Raw genomic sequence first — 26,984 nt, 5'->3', positions numbered from 1 at the left:
TACTACGCCAGTTGCGTAATTTGCATGTTTCGTGTCTATTGCATCAAATGGTATTCGTTCTTTTTTATGGTGATTAGTAGAGTTTTGTAATTGGCAAGAATTTCAGTGATGGTTTTTTTTGTATGCATTGTTCAGAGAGAAAGCTTTGCATCTTGATCAGAATCTGTTGTTTTTTAGGGAGAAAAAAATTGTCAAAAGCAAGGGATTTTCCCCAAGTGTGCTTTTGTAACTCTTTGCAGTTGCTTACCTCTTTGAGAGTGATAGAGACAAGAGATGATATATTCACTCTAATGTCTTGCGAATTGTTATAATTTTGTCCCATTATTAAAGCAAAGTGATTCTGCACGCAAAGCGTTAAAACTATATCAGTATAATGGCCCAAGTTCAAGCACATATGCCAGCCAAATTTCGTAGTGATTGTGCACAGAATGTTTGCATGATGTTCTTGCTTAGAGTGCATTTTGGATAAGAATTGTTGTATTTGTTTAAGGTATGATAGTTTGCATGCTTATTTTTCCTTTCAGTTTCTTTCCTATTGTCATTGTGTGACCGTATCATGTACAATTGAAAACAACATTTTGAATGTGAAGGCCCTTTATGCAGTGAACAGTTATTTTAAATCTAATCTCTCAGGTTTAAGTACGATAGCAGTTTTTCCCTTTATGCCATTGGCATAGCTGCCAACTAGTACGATTTTTTCGTAATTATTTCGAATTGTTTGTTAAATTACGAAAATACGATTTGCCACTAAAACATTACGAATTTCCCATTTTCTACCTAACGAAAAAAAAAAATGTAAAGTATCGTTTTTGATCGAAAACTTCTGGCGAAATGTCGCGATAATGGATGGACTGGTGACAAGTCTAATAAGAAAGAATGCAGTCAAGCACCTGATAGACATCAATGCAGTGTGCGCAGTGGAGTACTTGAGGACCAGACTAAAAATATTTTTCAATGGTGATTATGGTGTGTCATTTGTGTGCATCTCGTGCCTTCGTGGATGTGTGGTTGTGTGTACTGTATGTGAGTACTTTTCAGTGACGATCGTGAGCACTTATTGCCGGGATGAGACCCATCAGTGCGAGATTTTAATCATGGAATTTAATAAGAGTATGGTTGGAATAATTGGTAATAGAGTTTGAGTTTATCACAACGGACAGAAAAGATAAATCAGCATGCGTTTGCAAGGTATGTTGGCGGGATATTTCTATTGCATACGGTGGCCATAGATCATTGTGTGTAAAAACATGATACGAACTCGAAACTCAACATCGATAGCAATGCATCTCCAAAAAAATATGCGCACGTTATTGATTTTATTATTTATTTGACTTCAACAAACAAATACAGACATTAAAACAAAATTAATAAAAACAAAAAAAAAATTATTTTTTTTTATTTTATTTTATTTTTTTTTAAATTATCTTTTGGCCTACAGTACATTATTATTCACAACAAGAAGGGTATGCACATGTATGTGTACATGTAAACCATGTACCTGTACTCGATGTTGGTAAAGCTTTCGATAAAACGAGAAGTTGAAAATGACCGCGCGGCTTGATTACTAATTGGGATTTTGAAATGTTGGCAGCTATGCATTGGGTATTTGTCCAGTTTCGTATTCAGTTTAGCATTTTTGCCATTTGGCATTTTGCTCATTTGTCATTTTGCCATTTGTAATTTTGCCCATTTAACATTTGCCATGACACGCATTTGACATTGAGCCAGTTGTTATTTTGCCATCTGGCATTTTGCAATTTCCATTTTGCCATTTGGCACTTTTGCCATTTGGCACTTTTGGCACATTTCGTATTTTGGGCAATTCCGTAAATTTGGACGTGCATGTTAGGCACTTTAATGAGCTGCTGTTGGGAAAGTGAATGTGATACATCACTAATATTTGACATGTACATGAATTGAGAAGAAAACAATTTCAGACCAAACTAAGGCACGCCACCACCTTAACGGCCTTGTACGTGTACGTCATGTGGTCAGACATATGGTGTATTTTACGGAATTGCCTTTTTGCCATTTGGCATTTTGCCATTGCCCTTTTGCCATTTAACATTTTGCCACTTGTCATTTTGCCATTGGCATTTTGCCATTTGGTATTTTGCCACTTGTCATTTTGCCATTGGCATTTTGCCATTTGGTATTTTGCCATTGACATTTTGCCGTTCCACACGTGGTTGGTAGTTGCACATTTTATCCCATCATTTAAGTAATTTAATTGTATTTTGGAAAATCATCATTATTTCAGGATTCAGCATCTCCTGAAATTATTGGAAACGGACTCTCAGTGGACTCTGCAAAGAAAGATCAAAAGGGATCCACCTCCCCCGGGATGAAGGTTGCCCAGCGAGGCGGTAATGTCAAAGATAAACTTCAGGTAAGTGTAAAAATATCGTTCTTCGAAAGACCAACTTACCAACATTGACAACAGACATAAACATGTAGACACTGAGATCACAAAATACTAATTCTGGTGATTTTAACCAGTTCACGCTGGGATTATTTTGACAAGAACGGATCGAGGCGCGGGATTACTTTTCACTCGACCTCAAGCCAGGCGGGTTGAAGCCATCACCCTCGGGCAGCACACTCATATTTCCGGCCTCGCTCGCTGCGAGCGGGTCACTTACAGATATTTTCTGGCCTCGCTCCCTTGGTCTTTATCCGTTATCCGTTATCCGTTCCGAATACCGCAAAACATTTGTGGGTATACACGTCATCCGGCTCGAACTGGTTAATTCAACATTCACAAGTCTTTAAGTATTTCTTCTTCTTTTCTTTAATTTTCAGATGTTCCAACAAATGGGCAACAAGTAAACCGTCTTTTCAAGAGAACCCTTCAGACCGTAAATTGAGAAGTTAAAATCAATATTTTTGTATCATAAACGTCTCGACTTTCCTAGAGATCACCATAAGGGGCGCTGTTGTCAGTAGTGATGATCATTATAGATTGGTTGCGTTCTGCCGCCATCTTTGAGGTGTGCTTTGTTATGTTAATTCATTAACAAAAAATGCACAAGGGAGGTACTCATGCTTGTCCCTGCCTCAAAGGTGCTACAGTGCAAATGATGTGTGGGCATTAATGAGCCTTGTTAAGGCCAAGTACAAATAAAAATTGTGATGCGATCAAGCTACATGAGTGGTTTGTCGACCCTGGTAAAAAAAAACTATATTGCAGATTTGAAAAGAGTACAACCTCAGCATTACTGCTGTGAAAACCGCATGCTGATATCATCTTTAGTTAAAAAGATTATGGAAGTCGGAACACCAAGAGATGTGATGAAGTGATGTGATTAAGTGGCCCTATTTCGGCCTGTATCTCCAAATAAAAGTTCCCGACAAACGACTTATTTAGCTTGATTGCATCACAATTGTTTCTTGCCCGAGTTTTTTTAAACATGAAGGAGACGGGCGCTTTTTTTTCTCCCCAAGATGGTTGATTTTACCAAGATGGCGGATGGATTCTTCTATTTTGCAAAATATATTGCTACTGTGTGAATTCCTTTTAAAAAAAGGAGGCATTTACGGCTGTTTACTGTATATACAAAATTTGCCTGAATGATGGCCACAAATTTTCTTCCGTAAAGTTTAAATTATCATGTTTTGCAATCCTACTTATGCCACATCTCCGGTTGAAGAATTTGGAACACAACAGACAACAAAAATGTTTTTAGGTTCAGGAAAACTTAGAAAGAGAATGATTCTCAGAACTGATGAAAACAGAAACATACATGTACATTCAATAGTGGGTTTTGCCCTTCATTAACATATTTTTATAAACACTGTATACTTAGTGTTGTCCCGAGTGATTTGTGAGAAAAAATTCACAAGCTACTTGGGTGGGACTCGAACCCACGACCAGTTGGAAGCAAGCGTATCAGGCTTACAACCTTGAGCAACTCTGGGCGTGAACTGTAGTTCGACGATCTTCTCTCGAAACAAAGGATTGTTTGAGTGATCTACTCGACCATTTGGAGCACGGGCATGGTTGCATCACTGGTTACCGATAGCAGCGCGCATCATAAGGCACAGCGGGGAGCCAGTACTTTTCACCATCGTTTGACAAAAGTCGTTCGCGCATTGCTATCAGTGCACAGGCGTAAGGGAAAAAAATGTTGCAACCTGACGCCATTTCCGCAATTGTGTACAAAGTCTATGGAGAGCCAAGAAAATTTTCGAATTGTTTCCTAACAAAATTGGAAATGTTTCTCAGTCCCAGATTCATGTCTTATCATCATTTTTGAAATGAATGACCTTCATTGAGGTGATGTATGAACCAAAAATTTGCCTCAGGTTGCAACATTTTTTCCGGCATAAGTTACGTCACGAATCAACAATTAGGCGACTAACGGTCCTCGCCGGAACTAGCTCCCAGCAACTGATTGTAATAGTCTGGTGCCAGTACATGGACCCATTTCATAGTATACTGTGTATTCAAGAAACATGACAAAGATGGCTGATGCATAACAGACCTCACTGTACTGTCAAGAACTTGAAATGCATTGATAATCTGGACAGAAAACTTATTTCTATTAAAGGTAATCTTGAATGCTGAAGCATTTATAGATTTTTTTTTGTTTAATTAGTGACCGTTTGAGGAAACAACGCATTGCCTTATCTGTATAAATAAGCTTTTGATATTGCCAACAGGAAAATTTTGCAGGTAAAAAATGTGCCATTATCAATTTAAACTTTGGTTTAAAAAAATCACCACGTTTTTTACTTTCCTTTTGAATATATTGTAAGATACAGCCTCAATATCAAGACATTATGTCTCAGTCTTTAAATTAACAATGAACTGAATAGAATTTACGACAAACACAAACATTTTAATCATGGCGAAATGGCCATATTGAAAATAAGCATTATTATAGTAAGTATTTCATTGTAAATGCTGAATGCAAGTTATTATTTGGTTATTGCATGACATTCCTAAAGCATTTTTTTTGTGCAGCAGATCTTGAGTAAGTTGGATTCAAACAAGTTCTGGGCCTTTTTTTTTTCTGGGGTGGGGGGGGGGTCACTAAGAAATGGTATCGAATATTAACTTTGAATCACCTGGATAATTTTGAGCAGTGGTAAAATAATATTTAAGAAAACTTGAGACTACTAGTGATTGAACAACATGCAAAGTTTTTGGGGGTTACTATTTTTTTTACTGTTCCATTGTTTTGTTTCATTATTTCTGCAAGAATAAATACCTGTTTAAAAGTACTATTATTCCACTTTTAATTTGTCTTGTTTGTTTCAATTTAACCTTGTATATAGAAGATTGTGTTTTCGATCAGAAATTGTGTTTATATATTTGTAGATTTTTACGTTTTATTTGTATATTACCCAGAACTACTACAGCTGATTATTATTGAAAAAGTTTTATTAATTAGTTTTTTTTTTTTTACGTTGACCGACTTCAGATATTATTAGAGTTGATTTAGATTTGTCTGAAATAATGTAGAATCTGCAATTATTAGACTGATTTATGCTGAAAAAGTTTGAAAAAGTACTCAATTTGTTTTAAAATTTTTATTTTATTGTACATTCCAGTTCTGACAATTTACACAAGAAAGACCACGATCTTAAAGGGCCTTAAAAAGGACCAATTTAAAGCAAGTTAAAGGGTTCATCAGTTTTTGATTACTACATCCATCTGTATCACTGCTCAGTCAGGGAACAAGGTTGTGCCACATCAAACCACTGAGCGATTAAAATAAATGTATGACAATCAACAAAGACAAAGGAATCCATCATAAAAATTGTAACAGACCAAACTTGGTACAAACTTGGGGAAGTGCGTAATTATGTTGTAAGCATATTATAATTTTTTTGTTAATCAAGCAATTATTACATTTCATTTTGTTGTCTTCCCCTTTTAACTTTACCTTTGTTTGCCCCCCACCCCTTGATCCTCACCCACACCATGCTCCTTTGTTTTCCCCTTAACATCATCTTAATCAAGCAATTGATTAAATTTATTTTTTGTCTTCCCCTTTCAACTTTACTTTTGTTGCCCCCTTCATCCCTATCTATCTATCTCACCCCTTGATCCTCACCCACACATGCTCCTTTGTTTTCCCCTAGGGGCAATTCCATGGTTACTCACGTTACATTTTTGATGTACAAAATTGGTTACAAAATCAGTTACTCGCATTACGAAAATGTAACGTGAGTAACCGATTTTGTGCTTCTTGTTTATCATACATAACACATTTTTCTGGATGTCATCTTTGGTGCTTAGGTAGGTCTAGGTCTACTCTATCTACCGTGGGGATAACAGTTATTAAACCTTATCAGTAAGGTAATTACAGCCCAAGGAAACTCAAAAGTGCATCATAAATGTAACGTGAGTAACCGTGGAATTGCCTCTTAGCATCATCCCTCCTATCTCAACTCCCCCCCCCAGATCCTCACTCCCCCACACCCCTTTGTTCCTTCCCTGCCCCATCTCCTCTCTTCATCCTCTTTGATCTTTACCCACACCACGCTCCTTCGTTTCCCCCATAGCATCATCCCTCCTATCTCAACTCCCCCCCCCAGATCCTCACTCCCCCACACCCCTTTGTTCCTTCCCTGCCCCATCTCCTCTCTTTATCCCCTTTGATCTTTACCCACACCACGCTCCTTCGTTTCCCCCATAGCATCATTCCTCCTATCCCAACTCCCCCCCCAGATCCTCACTCCCCCACACCCCTTTGTTCCTTCCCTGCCCCATCTCCTCTCTTTATCCTCTTTGATCTTTACCCACACCATGCTCCTTCGTTTCCCCCATAGCATCATCCCTCCTATCTCAACTCCCCCCCCCCCAGATCCTCACTCCCCCACACCCCTTTGTTCCTTCCCTGCCCCATCTCCTCTCTTCATCCTCTTTGATCTTTACCCACACCATGCTCCTTCGTTTCCCCCATAGCATCATCCCTCCTATCTCAACTCCCCCCCCCCAGATCCTCACTCCCCCACACCCCTTTGTTCCTTCCCTGCCCCATCTCCTCTCTTCATCCTCTTTGATCTTTACCCACACCACGCTCCTTTGTTCCCCCCATAGCATCATCCCTCCTATCTCAACTCCCCCCCTCCAGATCCTCACTCATCCCCCCCAACACTCCTTTGTTCCTTCCCTGCCCCATCCCCTCTCTTCATCCCCCTTGATCTTCACCCACACCATGCTCCTTCGTTCCCCCATAGCATCATCCCTCCTATCTCAACTCCCCCCCCCCAGATCCTCACACTCACCCCCCCCCACACCCCTTTGTTCCTTTCCTGCCCCATCCCCTCTCTTCATCCCCTTTGATCTTCACCCACCACCACACTCCCTTGGTCCTTAATCCCGCCTCTGTGTCTCTCCTTCCACCCCTCCAAGCTTGTGTGTCCCCTACATGTTTCTTTCTTGTACCACTGTCATTTGCCTCGTAAGAAGATCTTGTTAAGACCGCAACATCAGGCCAGCTACTTTTGTTGATTGGTTGAATTTAATTTGTAGATTCTTATGTGTTTTAGCCACACCAGTACATGCTGTGCATGCGAACAATAAGTAAATTACATAATCATTTAGAATTCTGGCATAAGGCCTTTTGCATATGATGTCATCAGTCCATAGAGAGATGCACAATATGACCTCACTGAGGTCAAATCATGCATGTAAGTTTACTGTGGGAAAACGGTTGTGCATACTCTTTATTGACCTTTGACCCCAAAATCGGTCTTAGTCAGCACCCCTGATTGCTGCAAACAAAAAAGGGGTGAACTGCTAAGGTTTCCAGACCAGTTTAAAATGTAACATGCATGTAAATTGCTTGTGTTTATATTCAAATTTGTTTGTCATACCCATGTAGTATTAATTCAATTTGAGCGGTCATTTCCTTTTTTACTTAAGCACAAAAGCAATTTATTTTTCAAATAAACTTTTTGATGAAAAAAAAGTTACCGAATTATTAATCATGCAGTATAGATAATTTACAAGTTTCAGCTAATCAGGGCTCGGTATCTATAATACTCAAGATATTGTTGAAAAAAAAACTTATTTGGGCAGTTTTGTTGGTGCCAATTTATGCAAACTTAACAGTATTTTATTTCCCTGCATGCTAAAAAAAAACAACCAATAATGCATTCTGTATCATACTTAACTTAGTATTAAAAACACAGCCAATCACAGTATCTATACTATAAGGATTGTTTAAATAATTGATTAATCATTTTGGGTTTGTTTATTTTTCAGTCACTTTTATGCAATTTTTTTTATTTCCTGGGAAATAAGTCAAGCAGTTGTAAATAATACATTCTTGTACTGGCCAATCATGCATTCTGTACTATAATTGACTTACAAAGTTTCAGCCAATCAGGATTCAGTTTATATAATACTGGGAAAGTGTTGGCTATATCTGAGGGAAAATAACTTTGTAAAATTGAATGCGAGTGCATTTTTTTGCAGACTTAAATTTAATTTCCCTCATTAATGTTTAAGCAATTATAAATATCTGCTAATGCTGTGTTTTATACTCGAATTCAGCTCAACATTTTTGAGCCAATCAGAACTCAGTATTGAATCTCCCAAAATGCATTGCATGCTTCCACATAAAATACATGCAGCAGACTGATGTTGTACAGCTTTCATTTTGGTACAAATTTGGTGTCTTTCAATGTTTTTGTGGTAAGTACTCTGTTTAAATGATATGTTTTGTGTAATTAAAGCATTTTTATATTGAATATCAGTACGTCAGTGTATTATAAAAAGTACTTGGTCAAAAATAACTTGGAAAAAGTTGTTTGCTGATGTTTTTATTTTGTTGTGAGAATTGTAGACTGTGCCGTGTGCGTTTTGAATGGCATCATGCCTCACACTTGTTTTCCCTTCAGTGCCTCCCCCCCCCCCCCATAAAAAAAAGTGAAATTCTCATGAAGTTTAATATACCCCAATTAAAAATGTTGAATTTTGATGGCCTTTTCGGGGTTGTTATGAGTGAAATGTATATTGTTTTAACTGAAGCGCGTAGTATATTTGAAGCATGCAGCGAACATTCATTTGTCAATTTCCATACAATTCGGAAAAAATGTTGCGACCTGGCGCCACTTTTTTCTTCATATATGATCTCAATGAAGGTCAGTCATTGCACAAATTATTAAGACATAAATCTGGGACTGAGAAACATTTCCAATTTTGTTAGCAAATACTTAAAAAAAAATTCTTGACTCTCCATAGACTTTGTACACAACCGCTGAAGTGGTGTCAGGTTGCCACATTTTTTCATTACAGGTTAACTCGGTAAAACTCCTTAGAAATGGTTACCGCAAGCAAACTTTTCCAAACTAGTAAATGTGCTCGTGTAGCAACATGGGCGTCACGAGCGGTTTAAATTTAATGAGTTGGGGGGGTGGGGATTGTCCCTGCCCCCCTCTAAAACTGATAAATTAAGAATTTGTTGAGAAATACAATAATTTTTTTGGAAATATATGTTTTGCCCCCCTCTAGAAAAAATCTTGGCAACGCCCATGTGTGGCAAGAAAAGTACATGTACTTACCAATGTTACCATGATGGCATTTCATGTGCAATGCCATGGGCATTGAATGTTTTACTGTCCGCGTTATATGCACATCACCCAAATTAAAGGGACTATACATCATTTGCTTTTGCTGTAATTTTCAGAAATGGATGGAATTGGGGGGTTGGAAATATATAGCAAATATAGTTACACTGACTTTTTTGAGGTTTTGGGTTCGAAAATGCTATAAAAACCAAGAAAAACAATCATTTTCCTGTAGTCTGGTTCCCTGACTCCATATAAGAAGAAACAGAGCAGTTTACATACATTGGGGAATTGTAAGGTCAGGGAAGCAGTCTAGCTGGCTTGTACCCGTTCATAGGTGTGTAATCGATTGCAAACAAGTGCGATGGTCAATTGGGGCCAGTATTTGAAAAAAAAAAAGTTTTTCCCAACGCTGGTCGGCCGACCAGCGTTGGAAATTGATACAAATATACCACTTTTCTTGAAAATGACAGTATACCAGGTGCCATGATTTTACAGGATGCTTTACACTGTCATTCACTAACAGTCCAGCAAGGTATTTCAAAATGAGTTGGTAGTTTTATTTTTTGATGTTTGCAAATGTTGTATTTTCCCTTTAAAGCGGTCCTTGTAACTTTAAATTTCTCACAACAGTGGTTTTGATTTTTCTTGAAACCTGACTAGGAAATGTGGGGAGCAGTAAAACTTTGTGTACAACATAACAAGTTCCCCTCCCCCTCAGCACCCCCACCCCTCAGCACCCCACCCCCTCCCACCTCCCACAAAAAGAGGCTACAATAAACTTAATTTCATTATCAAGTTTTATCATCGGTTTATTCTTCTGATCAAATTAGTCACACACAAAAATAGCATTCACAACTTGCAAAAAACTTTTGGCACTTTTTGATGCAAATTTATTCGAGCATTTTATCAAAGCTGGCATTGTCAATTTGGTAAATAGCAACAACTAGCAAAAGAGTTTTAGATAGAAAAAAGGTGTAAAAAATGTCCTTTTTTTCCAAAGATAGTATTTACAGTAGATGTACCGTGCATATAAATACACATTTGTGCCCCTTGCATTTTAAGAAAATTCTGCTGATCGAATCCCATGTACAAAAAATTGAAAAGCACCATTTTCATTAGAAAGAACAAGTTGTCAAAATCTTCATGTACAGCTTACTGATTGTTCTCGTTGCAATTATAAATATAAAGTTTTTAATTTTACAAAGATCTACGAAACAAATCTTAATGAAAGGCTGAATCTGCTCCTATATTTGATGCACGCATATGTTCATCATTGTAAAGAAGTTTTCAGTCACGAAGACTGCTTCTGTACAAAATTACAAAAAATATTTTGTTGCAATATTCTGTTACATTGATTGTGTTTGCAGCGCCCCTTGGACTAATAGCTTAATGTAAAACCTCATTTTATAAGAATTATCAACTACAATATTGATTGCAATTTCATACATTTTCATACAATTTCATAAGATTACTCTCCATTGATTTGAAAATTCTCAAATTTTCGAGGGGAAAAAAAAAAAAAAATTGAGCAAAATTGAAAAGACATCAGACTTCTCAGTCGGGTACATGAGGTAGTTTCAGAGGAAAAGCAACCTCTCTTTAAAAAACGACTTAAACAATGCTGGAAACAAAATGATATTTTTCCCCATGAAGACAAACAAATTATGTCCTCTCCAAAAGTTCTGCACTATTAACATGAGTGAAACTTCTAATAGGAAGAATAGACAAGTTACCAATATCAGGAAAAAGCTGCATGTATACTAGCCAACTTTAAAACATACTCAAATGTAATAACAAATTAGGAGACCGTGTATTAATGTTTTCAACCAACATGGCTTCTTTGTGGGAGTCACAGTCACTGAGGCGTGACAACAAGGATTAACATGTTTTTGTGAGGTTTAAGGCAGTATTTTGCATCGCAAACAAGATTATCTTCAAAGCTACTTTTAACTAAGTTGCTTTTCTTTCTTTGTCTAATATATATATCTGAGTTTCAATAACAACGCACTCACTTTTGTGAAAACAAGTGGATAGGTTTAGAGACTGGAGCAAAATTGTAACCAAGTCAATTACACGTCGGGTCGAGGGGGAAACAAGATAAAAGAAGGTCATCAGTTCGATTGGCTAGCCTGACGATCGATTTGAGACTGATTTGACTTGAAATGGACTTGTGATGGCTTCTAATGACATGTGGCGACATGCGATTTACTTGTGATTACTTGCGATCCACTTGGGATGACTTGGTATTGACTTGTGAAGACTTGTGATTGATTTGTGATTGACTTGTGATTACTTGCAATTGACTTTTGGTGTCTTTTGATAAAAAGGGTGACTTATAATGACCATTGATGACTTGTGATGATCTGTGATTGACTTGTGATTGACTAACGATGCCTTAATTACATCTCTTGAAGTGTTCACTCTGATAGAATCCCTACTGTCCGGGGCTGTATCAGGAGCGGAAGACCCAACCAGCTTCTAGAAGAGCCTTGCGAGCCATCATTTCAAACTCCTGTACCAAAAATAAATAAATAAACACAAAATTAGTAACCATTTTTTTTTATTAAAAGTACAAAAATATCACACACAAATCTGGACATTATTCAAGTTTTATAGGATATGAAATCTTACATTTGAGAAACAAGAATTGCCTAGTAGAACCTGACTATAAAGTCTCAGTTTAGGAAAGAAGTTATACTGATTGAGTCGGTCGATCAGTAAGTTTGTCAGTCGGTGACTCTCCCCTTTGAGTCCAGCAAACTATCTTTAAGGCTTTATCGACAACATTTAAGTTACAATTCAACTCACCTCAATATCTCGTAGAACTTCAGGGTCTATTTCGTCTCTCACAGCACGGTCCTTGGCCGATGAGTTTTCCTCTTGACCTTTGCCAGCTCGGGCCACGTTTCCGTTTATATCTGGTGAGCTGCTTGGGGAGGGAATCTGGGCCCTGTCTGTATTAACTCTGGTCTCGGGCTCGGCTCTGTCACTGAAATTCGGAGAGTTGCTCATCTTCCTCTGTTTATCCTTCTTGGAGGTTGATGAGGGGAAGAGGCTGTCCATGGATGGCATTTTGACAGGAACGCTGATCTTGCGACGTCGTCTCTGCGGGCTGGCCGTGCTGGTATCCTTCCCTTCCCGACTCGCAGCTCTCCTTGGAGACGGGCTTCCTCTCGTGTTCGCTACACTCAAGTCTGTAGTCGAGGAGGAGTGTTTCAAAGAGGAATTCAGTTGTCCTAAACTCAGTCCATCGTCAAACGACACCGAGGATTTCATCCCTGTGCTCAGCTTACGACTCTTTGTCTCTTTTACAAGCTGAGTTGGGTCCGGTGCCATTTTCGAACCGAGGCTGATTTTTCGGAGGCGGGCTAACGGGCTGGACTTTTTCTCCAATGGGGCATCTGTTCTTTGGCATGAGTCAACGGCTGTTTGCACAGAGCCAGACTGGGACTTTTCCTCACTTGTTTCCTTTGATTGTTTTTTTCTTGCGTTCCCTCTGGATGGCTTTTCTCCCTTTCTGTAAGGTAAACTAGGCAACAACCTTCCAGGACGAGTATTTGGAGACCTCGGGGGTGATTTTTCAACCATTTGTCTTGCCAAGACCTGGACCGTCTCAGATTGTATTTCTGGCCGTGTGGAGCTGCTATCAGTCTCATCTTCAACTGCTTTGGGAGAATATCTTGAATTCTTGTCCACATCCTCCTCTGTCGACCCTTCGCCATCTTTAAGACTTTCCTCATCCAGGCCTGCGAGAGCACTCTGAAAATCTGCTCCTTGAAGCGCAATATGAGCCTGCCGGCGATACCGCGACAGCCTCTCTTGTTGCTCCAAGAGCTGAATTTGCAAGTCTTTCTTCTCCTTAAGTGCCTGGAGGCGGTTGGTCTTCTGCGTGCTCTTGGCCTCGATATCAGCGTTGATGCTGTCCAGCCTGACGTTCAAGGTTTTGATCTGATCCTCCATGGCCGATTCCTCTACACTGCCAATCCTCTCCACCCTCTTCTTACCCTTACTCCCGATGGTTCGCTGGAGGGCATCTTTCTTCACTTGGGCCGACATCCGACGTCGATTCTGGATGGTCAGGTACCTGACTAATTCCTCTGCTTCCTCGTCATTAGCCTTCTCATAATTGGAAAGAATCTCTGCTTTTTTCTTGGCAAGTTTGGGGTCAAGGTCTGGGTCTTCCCTCTCTGAAGATGTCTGCAAGAATAATAATTGTTTTTTAAATTCAACTGAAAATTACACCAAATGTATTCTCACAAAGGGATCCAAATCATTAAAATCAGCTCTTGACAATAGGAGAATATGTTATACAAATATTGAGTGGCTCAGCGTGGAATGGGAGGAATATTATCGCAAGGTAAAATCTGGACTTTTCCATTTCACGAGGCGAAGCCGAGTGAACTGGAAAAGTCCAGATTTTACCGAGCGATAATATTCCTCCCATTTCACAATTTAAAGCCACTCAATATTTGTTTTATATAACTGACATATAGATCCTTGTCATTTGATATATTTGAACTTTTTTTTTCAATACAAAACTGGATGAAAATGTATCTCTCTCTTCCAACCACCCCTTCACGAAAATGTTTGAACCCAACGCTGTAGCGCTGGCTCTTTGGAACAATACGCGCTACGCGCAACGCTGAACGCGCACACCAGCATGCATTTGCACACAAATACCGCGTCATGATCCTAACTGTTGAATAGTATTTCCCATTCCCCATGGGCGGATAGTACTTTTTGAGCCGTGGCGTGAATGGGAGCCATAACGAATGTCACGTGATGTGAGTTCCACCAATTAAATGACTAGGATCTGTATGTCAGTTATATAATACAACTTATCTTCATATTTATGTAATATTTTTTATGATTTCTAAGCAACACTTTCAACCGAATGTTTTCATTTAATTCTTGGTTGAAAAAAAGCTATTGTACATGTACATGTATTTGTATGGGTTTTCGGGTAGGTGGAGCTCATTAGCCTTGGTTGACAGTCCACCTAGGAGGACAACTCTGATCACAAAACCCGGGTAGGTAGAACTCGTTAGCCTAGGTCGGCATTCTGCCTAGGAGAAGGAAAACTCTCGTCCGAAACCCGGGTAGGTTGAACCCGTAAGCCTTGTTCAGCTATCTACCAATGCTGTCGGCTGTCGGCTGTCGGCGACTAAACTAGCAACCCCCTTCGAATCTACATTCGGTAGGCTCTACAACGAGAAAATAAGTCAACAAAACATGCACCCAAAGCCAGTGATGACCAAATTCTCTTCTCACCTCCAGAGTATCTAGGTTCTTTTGGAGGACTTTCAGCAGTTTCTCCTTGAGTACTTCTGCCTGGTTAGTGTGCCACTTGTCACTAGATTCTGCATAGAGAAAAAAAAATCAATCAGCCAGGACTCAAACCCTATACCTCTGGATTGCAACACAAATGTTCTAACAAGTGAGCAGCCGAACACCATTGTCTTTTTAGACATCTGTTGTGGATGCTGTTCTGCTTGCTCATAAGGGCTGTGTGAGGAAAAATCATGTGCAGGCATCGGTTAATGTGTGTTCAAATCAAGCCAGAACATGATCAGCCTCCACAATGAGTGATCATTGGGGAGTCAGGTTGGCGTAGCGGTACTTTCCCCGCTTTCTACCGCTGTGACCCACGTTCGAATCCTGCCTGGGCCAATATGTGGATTGGGTTTTCAGACCCTGCCTGATTCTGTGGGTTTTCCCCAGAATATCATTGTGGGGTTTTCCTCCCACCTCCAAAACTGTAATTTCTTCTCATTGTCTTCTCTCTACAGGTTTCTTCAGGCTTGCGAGCTACAGTACCTAGGGCGCTTTTGAGGAATCCTTGGTTTCATTCCGAGAAATGATTATCAATACATGTATTACCAACTTTCAATTTTTACGTGCATAAACATGTCACATATTCTTAAGGGATGACTATAACGAGTCCTATTTGATGACAGAAACTTATCACATTTTCATCATTGAGGGAGAAGTTTTGGAAGGAGACAATACCAGTATTCGGTTGGGGTAATTAAATCCATCTTTTCTCCTGCTAGTTACTAGTCAGACAGCTTTGTGACAAGAAATTCAAAAGCTCATTTGACTGGGATTTGAACCCATGCCCTTCTGTTCACTAGTACAGTCCTACACACTCCAAACTTGCCAAGATTGGCTGACAGGTTCAAATCTGATACAGCGGTCCGCTGTGAGGGAATGCTTTATGTTACCTGGTGGTAGGAGCGGTCGCGTAGAAGAGCCACTCTCCAGATTCAGACCGTCGAGGGTCGCGCTCTGTTTCTTGGCGCGACCTTTCAACTTCTCCATCCAGGCTCGCGTCTCCTTCTCTGTTTCAGCCATTATGACAGCACGGTTAGATCCCTGGGGAAATAATTACTACATTGTATCACATTGTATTACATTGTATAACAATGTATTTATTCACTGAGAATACATGAAACAATACAGTGCTGAGGCAGTTTGAGGCAGTTTGAGGCAGTGGTGGTATGGTTTAGGATGAGTAATAAAAATTAACGCATATACTACATGACAGTTTTATCGCTTGAAACTGTCCAAAATGTTTTGCTTTTCTATTTCTGTACAGAAACATGTAGTCTTTCCTTGAATAGCATTTCCGTGAAGATACATGTTTTCTTTCAAGTTTTGATTTTGAATTATCTCAGAATCCATTTTTTTTTTAATGTCAATTCACTTTTTTTTTATACTGCTCTTCTTCCATTATCCAACATGAAAGAGACAGAATCTTGACAATTCTCATCAAAAGCAAGACAAATTGATGAAATTAACAGCTTGAATGTGAAGCTATTAAATTTTCAATTAAAGCCCGAGTCCATCATTTGCAGCTATCCAAAAAAGTAACTGGCGTAATTATTGTTGAAAAACATACTGGTTGAAAGATAGTAAGGGAACTAAACTCCCTGTGAAATTATTCTTTCTGGGAAGCTGTCATTTTGAAGTAATCAACGAAAGAAGGCATTTCCAACGGTGATTCTTAAGAAGCACCATAGGAAAATTTAAATTAGTAGTTCGTTTTGTTATTCAGCGCAGCGCGCACAAGCATTGGAACGACGCACAGGCGCGCGGTTGCTATAATTCGTCGGATCAGTGCACGACATCGCGTAAAGCTGCAATTCAAAACAATTCGAAACATGATTTAGCAACTTTTGATTTGAAATTGAGATCCTAGAATGCTGTTTTTCTCGGAATATAAAGCTGAAGCTGAGCTGAAACTTCATCAAGTTAGTTGCTCAGTATCCTTCATTAGATTTTGAACTCTTTTGTTGCTTCAAACGAACAAAATGCACAAATTACAAATGATGGACTATAGCTTTAACACTCAAATTGCTAGTGAGTTCTAATGAAATGCCAGATTCAAGGAAATAATGCTTACGTCTTTGTTTAAAATGCTGAACATATATTTCTGGCTGGTGAGTGGAGTTCCGTCGTCCACGGTGCGTTCTCGTTGGATGGTGTAGTTTGACAGCTCAATGATGTCCGAGGTTGATGAATCGGTGGGCTTCTTGTAAAAATACAGCCAATCGTCTTTCAGCACAGCCCAAGACCTAACGAAGGAATGGGGTCAAAGGATAAATTAAATTTGCTTCAAAACATATTTACATCATAGTGAGGCTTTTAACAGAATACTAATAAGTCTTGATCAGAAAATACATCCCTAGCAAGTGTTTCTCTCTAAACTCTGGATGACAAGAAGTTGTAAAACAAAAAATGACAAAAATATGGTAGAATGGAGGTGAAAGTGCATGTACATGTACATCCTCTGAAGTACATGTACACGTGTACAATTTTAATATTGAGCAAATGTATGAATTCTGCCAATCTACAGGGTGGTGCGAAAAGAAGGAAACCCACTTTTGACAGCAATGTTAACCTACTTGTTAAACTTATTTGAACTTTTTTTTTATATTGTTGTAAAGTATAGCTCTTCAATCATACGTGGTAAAAAAGATTTTTTTTTAAAATTGCAAGAATAGTGTTGTTATGCTCAGTTTAATACACGTGTAAGTCTACCGGTAGTGTAGTGTTTTTGTCTTCAAATCAAGCTCTGGAGCTCAGTCAAGCAGAAGGAATAAAGCCGTCCGTGGACAAACAGCTTTGACACATGACATTTTTAAACTACCATATATCAGAGACAAAATGTGCATTTGCAATCATTTTTTCGCAATTATATTTAAAGATCAATATTATAATACCATTAAATTGAATTTTTGAAATACGATCAACAAGTATACGTTAAATTGCTGTCAAAAGTGGGTTTTGTTCTTTTTGCACCACCATATGTATCAAAGTCCTTCATAAATATTTATTTTTTATACGGCATCATAAAGCAGCATCATAAAAATACTAATTTCTCATGCAAGCATTAACAAATCTATAAATTAAAATTCAACTGAATAAATATTACAAAACAGGCAGTGTATACACATTACACATGGACAAGTAGAAGTGTACGTATATTTAAAACTGCAGAGAATAAATAGATAAAAAATTTAAAAAGGACATTAGTCAAACCCCTTTAAATATTGACTACATTTTAACTTAGATTTTGTTTTGGACGACCTTTGACAGGTACAGATCAAAATGTGTTCTTTAAACCAAATATATTCCAAATGGGTTTTTGCACACACTGAAAAAAAAAGATAACAATGGCAATTAACCTCTTCAAGACTGAATCAGTTACTTAGTAACCAGATGTTCAATATTTCAATGAAACTTGCACATCTGTTTCTCATTGCCATGGCAACAGTTTGATAATTCCAAGGGGAAGGTGATCGATGGAATTTTCAGAGAAAAGCCATTTTAAAGACTTCTCTATAAAGCTGCTACGATACAGTGTACCCGTGTCATCAAAAGTGAGAGAATATTTTTTATTTTTTTTATTTTGTGTATTTTTAAGAGTGGAGAATTGTATTTTAGAAAAATAAATTTCGATAATTATCTAACATAAATCAGGGTTCCCCAGTCTGGGAAAAAAACATGAAAAAATCATGAAATTTTATTTTCCATTTCAAGGCCTGGAAAAGTCGTGGAAATTTGTAAAATTGACAAAAGTCACGGAAAAGACCAATTTATTTTAAATTTTAAACTTTGTATATCTGATTTTTAAACCAAACAAAAATGTGAAAAATTTCACTGAGACAAGCATTTTTATTTCAAAAGACATTATTGCTTTGTTTTGTTGTTATTCTGTTTGTGTTCGGCACTCGTCACGGAACAAGTTTTACAGTTTTGATCTGCATTTTGATGAACTAGGTCATGGAGTTTCATAATTTGTTCGTGGATTTTTTTGTCCCGAAGGTGCAGGAACCTTGATAAATGTACATGTGCCATTTTAAATGCATAATATACCTTTGGTTTTAAGTATCCAAATATAAATCTTGAAAGTTAAAACGTGCATTTATTTCACTACATTAAAAAAAAAGGAAATTAAAAAAAAATTACTTGTCCTATTCCAAACTTCAGTTTTTCAACAACAAAAAACTTTACCGTCACAAAAATATAGTTTAAGCCCTCATTTTCTATTAAAAATACAATAATACAATAACTATATGTGCTGATGTGTGGAATATAAGTTCAGACAAACATTAAAAATGCCTTACTCTAAGATTGAAAGCCATGCTGTCTTCCCACTGTGATTCAGGCCCATGACTATTATTTCATTTCACTGTAAATTTGGTGAGTTCCTCAATGAATTGTAGAACTACTGGAACCCTAACAACACAAAACCCCCACAACAGAGACTGATAATAAAACAGGATTTTTCATGACAGCACAATTAGAACAGGATATGAAACTTACTTTTTCCAAGTTCCCTTGTTTGGCATGAACACACGAAGGTTCCCAGTCAACGTCGGATCCACAACGTCACAAGCCGAGATGGGCATCTGCCTCGCTCTCCGTTTGGACAACAGCGATGGTCTGATGGAACGTTTGACCAAACTCAAGGCAGTGTTGGCTTTCTTGTCCGTCAAATCCAGATCGTCTGAGGATCCCCAGGCGGCAACTGATGACGACGCCACGCTCTCCTGCCCAAACAAAGTCCCGAGTATTACACATCAAATAAATATAGCCGCCCATATGTAGCTTTTTCCGTGAGTGGCCTGCCTTCTTTTGTCACAGCCCCACCTCCGAAGGTCCTGGTAAATGTGTGACCTACCCAGTGAATAGAACCGTATGTGTTGCGTTCCATTGTGATATTTTCCCTCTCAAAAGAGCGAAAGAGCAAGTGCTGATTATACATTGTGTGGCTCCAGAGGGATTTTCCCTGCGTCTGGCATCGCACTGATGAATAAAGTTACAAATATAGCTGGCCGTACCAGCTTGCAAATTCTGGGTTGGGTTACCAGTGCTTATTCACCAAGTTCATTTTGAAGGGAAGGTACGTTGACAATGCCTCAACAATTGACTGGTGGCAGTGAATACCTGTTCCCTTGGCATTTTGAATGTCTGAAGGACGTACTCCAATAGAGAATTTTTAACAAAACAGAATGAGTGGGTTCTAACCTGACCTGAACAAATACACCTGCATGCACTTTTGGTTAGAATGGTTTCTGAGTCTGTTAGGGCTGTGTATTTACGGGTAGTATGGGAACCGGTTACCCGATTGATAAAGAAACACAGGTAGCCGGGTACCGGTTAAAGAAACCCAACCCAAAATTCAAATCTGGGAAGTTGATGTTCAGATTGTTCATAAAGGTCCGCACGATAATACTACCACATCGGTGCGGCAATACGGCTAGATAGGGTGTATACAGTGAGCTCTTTAGCTATGTGGTGACAACTGCAACTTTCGCAAGCATCATAAAATGTGAAATTGGTTTTGGTTTTCCATGTATCCTGTTTTTCATTTGGAAATTTTCCTGCTGACGTTCGTAACATTTCTTTTTCATTGACTGAGAAGTTACTAAGTAATTTGCAAAGTTGGTTACGGGTACTCGATTCCATCATCTGAAACTGGTTCCTGACATTAACCCTAACGTTCCTGAATCCATCAAAATCCACACCCCTGTTTCGGGGGATTTTGGCAGATTCAGGATACCTCCATATTGCAAAAACTGGGGGATTTTGATGGATTCAGGACAGTAAGCCTAGCGGAACTGCAGGATTTTGATGGATTGAGGATACCTCCATATTGAGCAGTTGGGGGACTTTGATGGATTCAGGATCTCAGCAGATTTACGCCCAGCTAATTGGTGGATTCTGATGGACTCACTGTCAACCAACATTTTTTGGCATGGCAAAATTGATGGATTTTGGAGGATTCAGGATATTTTTTAGTAAAAATACCCAAGGGGTTAGCGTTAACAGTCGGGTACTCAGGTACCCGGTTCCGATCCACAGCTTTTGAGTCTCTTAGGGAATATGAATTTGGTTAAAATTACTTGTCACCCAGTTTTAAAACTAATACTTGCCTGCTCACCTTGTGTACAACTTGAACACCAACCTTTCAATACAATTGATTTGGACACGAGAACTTCAAATTGTGATTGTACTCTTGCTTTGTCATTTTTAAATTAGGTACAATTCAAATATAAATTTTAAATTAGGTACAATTCAAATATAAATTTAAATAATTTGCTAATACAAACCCTATTTCTAAATTCAAGTTGTTACTCCTTTCCAACCAGTCTGCCACTTTTATTCTAAAGTGGAGAAAAATCTTGCAATATACATGTAGAAGTAGGACGTTTTAAGTATTTGCAGTGAGATACATGAAGTCACATAATGAAATATTGTAAAAATAATTTCTGATGAGCTTACAAAGTCTGAGAGCGAACGTGATTCTTGTTTTCCATCAGCTGCTGCAGAACTTCCAGAGCTAGATTCCTGACAGACAAAAGACCATACAAAAAAAAGAACTTTAGTACAATAGAATTCAGAAAACTTGTCTTCACTTTTGTCAACTTCAGGGCGAGTCAAAAAAAGGAAACCCAAATAGCGCCCCCTATTGTTTAAAGAAGTTCTGCATGCAGAGTTGTAACGAGTCACTGATTTTTGTGACTCGAGTCGAGTCGAGTCATTTTAAAGAAGTGACTCGAGTCGAGTCGAGTCATTAGGTCAACAAGGTCGAGTCGAGTCACAGAGTGTGGTCGAGTCGAGTCGAGTCGAGTCGAGTCAAGTATTTAGATCGAGTCAATTCGAGTCACAAATATTTGAACACTAAATTACAATAAAAAGCAACAAACACAAGAGAGAAAGAATACAAGGCACCAGTCTATTACGGAAATCCAAAGACATAAAGTATGCTGTATGGTACCCAACCAACAGTTTCCATTGCTAGCTCACGTCACAGAAAAGAAGATGTGAAACTTCGGTCTTATAACTGGTTTGGCTTCGGGTCTAGATTTTGTTGTTCGCTGATCGCTGACAACGTTAAAACCTAATTGCATTATACAAAACTGTTTCTGATTATTTAAAGGTGGGCCCGTCCGTATCCATTTTTTTGTGTGAAATCGGGACATGAATTTAGCCAGCGTTCCACCAAGAACTTCAAAATCGCCCGAAACCAATGATGAAACCACTGATTGAGAAATGCGTTTTAAGTCTGGTTCCGGGTTTAGCATTACATGCTATAGAACCACAAGGTGGGAGTCCGCGACACAGTGTATGTTTGTTGTTTCATTATGGAGGAAGGAAACAGACTGCCGCTGTATTCGCGAACATTAACGTGACGTGAACAAAAACTGGCAACGCAAACGGCACAGCGTAAGTCATTGCAAATATTTTTCGCAAGTAATTTTGCTTTTATTTTGGGACTCGAGTCTTATTAGCCTTCCTCGAGTCGAGTCGAGTCATTCTGATGAGGGACTCGAGTCGAGTCGAGTCATTTGCTCGCAGTGACTCGAGTCGAGTCGAGTCATTTACCCGTCGGAACTCGAGTCGAGTCGAGTCGCCAAAAAATGTGACTCGAGTGTTCAAGATCTAGGATGTAAAAGCCCAATTAATATGCTTTATTTCAGTAAAAGAATCATTCATATCGCTCATGTAATTTTTTATTTATTGACTTTTAAACACAAACACAGTTTTATAATTTTTTCCACGGATCACAATAAAAGTAAGTGATATTTCAGCAAAACGAAAACAATTCACATAGCAAAAAACACAGGAACGGAGTGCCCATCTCTCTTTTGAAGTGATTGGGCCAGACTCATATGCTGCTGTGGAGGGGGGGGGGGATTGCCACACCTCCTCCACAGCGAATCCGTTACCTTCCCAGCATTGGATAATACCGGTACCCATTTAACACCTGGGTTGAGAGGAGTAATTGAGGTAAAGCGCCTTACTCAAGGGCACAACACGCATGGCCACGGCAGGGCTCGAACCCACAATCTCACGATCATGAATCCTGTGTTCTACCGCTAGACCACACGTGCCCAAGTTACACTGGGAAAATCCCTCACCTGTTTGTCTGCTTTTGGCACTTCAGTGATTGCATTGTCAACAGCATCCCTCTGAGCTCTCAGAGAACTCTGCCGTTCAAAGTACCCGTAGCTCTCCTCAAAACTTTCCCGCGACAGTCTACTGGACAGCGCTGTATGACCTTGGGAGTCCGAATTAGAGCCTGTCGATTTCTGGCTGTCTGATCTGGAAGCTTTGGTGGAACTTGCAAGTCGAATTGCCTCGTTGATGTAATCATACCACAGTTGAGCCGTGTCGGTGCTGTTGATGGAAAACAAAACCTTCTTCCCGGCAGAGTGGGTGAGTTTCAGCAGGCCAATGGATTGTCCGTCCTCTTTTCGTTCTGTTGCCAAGGCAACCGAGTATGAGTTCAGGTCAAGGATGCTCTCTGCCTCAGCTTCTGGTGAGTTGGTCTTGAAGCAGTACAAGTACGTATCATTTAAGACGTACCAGCGTGATTTACCTTTCTTGCGCATGGGTCCCGACATTTTGGGGTCAGGGAGGTGACCTAAGGTCAAACCGGACGTGACCCGGGGCCGGCGAATCAGTGCTCGTTGCACCAACTTGGTCACTTTGCTGATGACAGTCTTGCTATGATCTGAGCGAGATCCTTCGGTTGCGTCGCCGGTAGAGCTCACACTTGACACGGTGGGATGACGAGGAGAGGTCGGGGCTGAGTCTCCATCAACACTATGAGACTCGTCCCACGCATCCAGTTCTTGGGACCCTCCTAGGAAAACGCTATCACTGAGTAAATTCCTCTTTTGGGAGTTTGTCTCTGAATCGGCGAATTCGATTTCTGAGAGGTTGACGGTGCTGTTACCACAAGAGGCGCTGTCGCTAATGGAGTGCGAGTCAGCGAGATCGTCATTTGTCGCGAGCGACGACACAAAAGAGCTTCCTCTGCTCTGCCATTCTCCGTCTCGCGAGGCAGTGTCGCTCTCGACACTCATCTGTTTGGGAATTTTCCTTCTCGCTGATGGAGACGTATCAAATTCTTCCCCAAGCCCACTGTCCGTCCTCCGGCTCTCCTCAAAACTGATATTCTTTTGTCTAGTCATCCCTAGCTTACATGGTAACGGGGATTTCTCTGTGAAACTGTGAAGCAATGAGCTCCAAAGTGAGAACTCCTCCTCCGTTGGCACGCTAAAACTGAAAATCCTGTCTCCTTCCGAAACTGGTGTCAACTCCAAGATAAACTCCTTATTCAGCAGTTGACTGTTTGATGTTCTGCTTCTGCTAGACTCGCACGTCTCAGCGTCACAATTTTCTCCACTTTCCTTTATCGACGCCTCCAGATGAAAGTCACTCAGTGTCAAAACTCTCTTAAGTTCATCTCCTTCGGGTGAATCAAACAACCCAAGCATGTTACTGGCCGCGACACACCAGTACTGTTTCTTGGTGCTGCACTCGGTCAGCCATCCTCTGTAGTCCGGTAGCATGTCCGACTTTTCAAAGCTGTCAAATGATATCAGCATTCTACCATCCCTTGTGCTCCTAGTACTGTTGTGGTCTGTGATTGGCTCATTTCTTTGAAAGCCTGTTTCTGATTGGCTCATATGTAGTCCATCCTTGGTCATCATTGTTCCACCTTCAGCCATCTCTGTACTTTTTCAAACATGAAATTAATAGCGAACAAGAGATGTTTTTTCTGTAAAAGCAGAGTTTAAGAAGGCAAAATATTGTCAGAACAATCCATAACTGGTCCACAGATACTCAGCTTCAATCACTAGTGGGGCAAATGTGGACAAAAGATGATATTTCCTCATAACCAGCACATTTTAAAGTTGGCAGATATCAAACCATCCAAAGTTTAACTCCCATGACAATTGCAGTGAGTTATACTGGCACACGGATCGAGTGTCACACAATATGCACGTCTGACTTGTTGCTGATGCCAAAAAATATCAGATTAGAGAAAGTACAATCTGGTATTTCTATTTTGTTGGCCTGGAACACAGAGCTCTGCTTGAAGGTATTTACCGGGGCCCACGATGCGTTAAACGGAATGAATAGCCCATCCTACGCTTTGATTGTACCTGTATTTGTTCAAATACCTGGGTATAGAGAACTGAAAAAGAAAAAAAAAAAAAGGGAAAGAATTAATAAGTGGGATAGCAGGGACAAACATAGCCACGGGGGTTTGTTGTTCCCTGGAAAAGAGAAGCTCAGGATTCCATGGACTCTTTCCTTAGGCTATGGTTTCCAAGGTTATAGAGCCAAAATAAGGTCAACATGCATTGAAGCACAACTCTGCTGGTTTACAGAGAAGCAAAGTCATAAAAAAATGCTCAGTCCGATTGCAAATTTTGCACATGAGTTGATACACAATCCGGTGTTAACTGAGACGGCGGGAACAACTTTGCCGCTAATTTGACAAAGTTTCAAGTTCCTTCTTTGAGTTTCGAGTTCCTTCTTTGAAAGCAGGTAGATCCTGTTATAAAAACAGGTGTAATTGTGTTTGCCTCGTTCCTAGTTTCCACTTGACTTGGCTCAAACCACAACACGCTTCACTTCCTCTTAATTGGAGGGTCAGCGAAACAATTACAGGAAAGAAAAATATATCTGGTTTCAGTCGAAAAACAAACTTGTAATTCAGTCACTACTTCTTGTGATGTGATACATGTGCGTGCATATGATTCAGTTAAAATCCTTCTGTTTCCATGTGTTTGTGATCTTTTGCTTTTTTTGATAAGAAATGATTAGTGGAAGCTGAAATTTTAAAAAGATATTTTTTTTTACGAATATTAACTAGCATCTATTGCCGACAGCTAAGAAAACTAAAAAGTACTAATCTAACAAAAATCCAAAGTGGGGATATTCTAGCAGTTAATGTCAGGCAAATATCCTGAGCCAAATCATGAAGCTTAATGATATAAACAAAAACTAGAACATATTTTAACCCCCCCCCTTCCCCCAAAAAAAGAATTTATAAAAAAAGGAATAACTTAGAATGGGTGGAGAAATTTTAAAACTGCACAATTAATCACAGCCAGGATGGAGTGCATTTTCAAAGGAACCACTGCCAAACTCGGAGAACACAAAATGGATTGTTCTGAGTATTATCCGCTTAATCAAATCTACTGGTAGTATTTGTACTTAGTCATGAACAGTAAGAGCAAAACCACTTTAGATGTGTACCTTTATCTCCACGAGATGATAAAAATAAACGACCAAATATCAAAATGCCAGATAACATTTGATGAATCTGTTGGTTACATGTAAAGGAAAGAGCAAAGGGCATTAACTCAAGTCAAAAAGGACAATTTCCCAGTCTTTTTTGTATATGATTTCTGTTTTGGGGATTTCATTTTTTTTATTACAAATTTAGATTTGAATTTTACTTGTAATATTAGTAAAATTAGCCTTTGTTTTAATTGCCTGGTGACTTGTGCTTTGCTACAAAACTGTTTTTTTTTCAGGTTTTTTTTTTTATTTATTTCTTGCTATTTTATTACGTTAACACTGAAGTACATGTAATTTGTACTAACCCTCCAATGCAAACATACATTCTGTGCAAAGTTGTCCTTTCAGTCAAAATCAGTTGAGTGACAGTTTTTAATGGTTAAGAGCTCCCTGCCTACATAAAGCAGGATTGACTGGCTGTGACAGTTTATGTAACTTGATGCAGCTATGTTTTGACTGTAGCTGATTGATAAGCCAGCTGTGCCTACCACTTGCCTGCTTTTGTCTGTTGACTGAATATATTGAAATATGATCTGACTGTTGGTGACTAGCCTGTGTAAAAGGCATGGCAGGGCAAGTGGATGGAATGTGTGACTGTCTGTGACTGTTCAAACAGTAAGAGGGTTAACCCTTTAGCATTTGTGTTACATTGTACTACACTGTATTTACTCCTTGATGAAACCTTTAAACCACGGAGTAGGAAGGCCACGTAGGGTGTTATAAGAAATTGACCTATCGCCGTTTGCGAGTTAGCCACGCCCCTTAGACAACCCTATGGAATTTTGTACGTTATGTTTTGTTTGTCTCAGATTTTGCGCGTTCCGCGTCCATCATGT

The 26,984-nt window shown here is 39.3% G+C and overlaps 2 protein-coding genes across 11 annotated transcripts in view; one reads left to right on the top strand and one right to left on the bottom strand.

Annotated features, from left to right (window-relative positions):
* The window catches only part of LOC119745356 (actin filament-associated protein 1-like 2), a 56,694-nt gene extending 53,457 nt beyond the window's left edge, over window positions 1-3,237 (top strand). For 4 of the 10 annotated variants that reach the window (XM_038221655.1, XM_038221659.1, XM_038221660.1 and 1 more), the window contains 2 exons: window positions 2,261-2,389; window positions 2,803-3,235. In XM_038221655.1, coding sequence (XP_038077583.1) covers window positions 2,261-2,389; window positions 2,803-2,829 — 156 coding nt within the window. In that variant the 3' untranslated portion in view covers window positions 2,830-3,235. Of the gene's footprint in view, window positions 1-2,260; window positions 2,390-2,802 lie in introns of all 10 variants that reach the window. The other 6 variants (XM_038221653.1, XM_038221656.1, XM_038221658.1 and 3 more) reach the window with 3 other exon arrangements.
* Window positions 3,238-11,000: 7,763 nt separating this feature from the next.
* LOC119745386 overlaps window positions 11,001-26,984 on the bottom strand; it is a 36,099-nt gene continuing 20,115 nt past the window's right edge. Inside the window, exons 2-9 of the mRNA XM_038221706.1 lie at window positions 22,965-25,033; window positions 21,325-21,390; window positions 19,363-19,589; window positions 16,937-17,108; window positions 15,756-15,906; window positions 14,803-14,891; window positions 12,340-13,728; window positions 11,001-12,043 (exon numbers count right to left, since the gene is read on the bottom strand). Of these exons, the coding sequence (XP_038077634.1) occupies window positions 11,984-12,043; window positions 12,340-13,728; window positions 14,803-14,891; window positions 15,756-15,906; window positions 16,937-17,108; window positions 19,363-19,589; window positions 21,325-21,390; window positions 22,965-24,563 (3,753 nt within the window). The 5' untranslated portion in view covers window positions 24,564-25,033 and the 3' untranslated portion in view covers window positions 11,001-11,983. The remainder of the gene's footprint in view (window positions 12,044-12,339; window positions 13,729-14,802; window positions 14,892-15,755; window positions 15,907-16,936; window positions 17,109-19,362; window positions 19,590-21,324; window positions 21,391-22,964; window positions 25,034-26,984) is intronic.

This window comes from Patiria miniata, unplaced genomic scaffold (genome assembly GCF_015706575.1).
Source record: "Patiria miniata isolate m_02_andy unplaced genomic scaffold, ASM1570657v1 HiC_scaffold_7, whole genome shotgun sequence".
NCBI lineage: Eukaryota > Metazoa > Echinodermata > Asteroidea > Valvatida > Asterinidae > Patiria > Patiria miniata.
The sequence above is the reverse complement of the archived record's forward strand: the minus strand, read 5'-3'. Positions and strand labels throughout refer to the sequence as shown.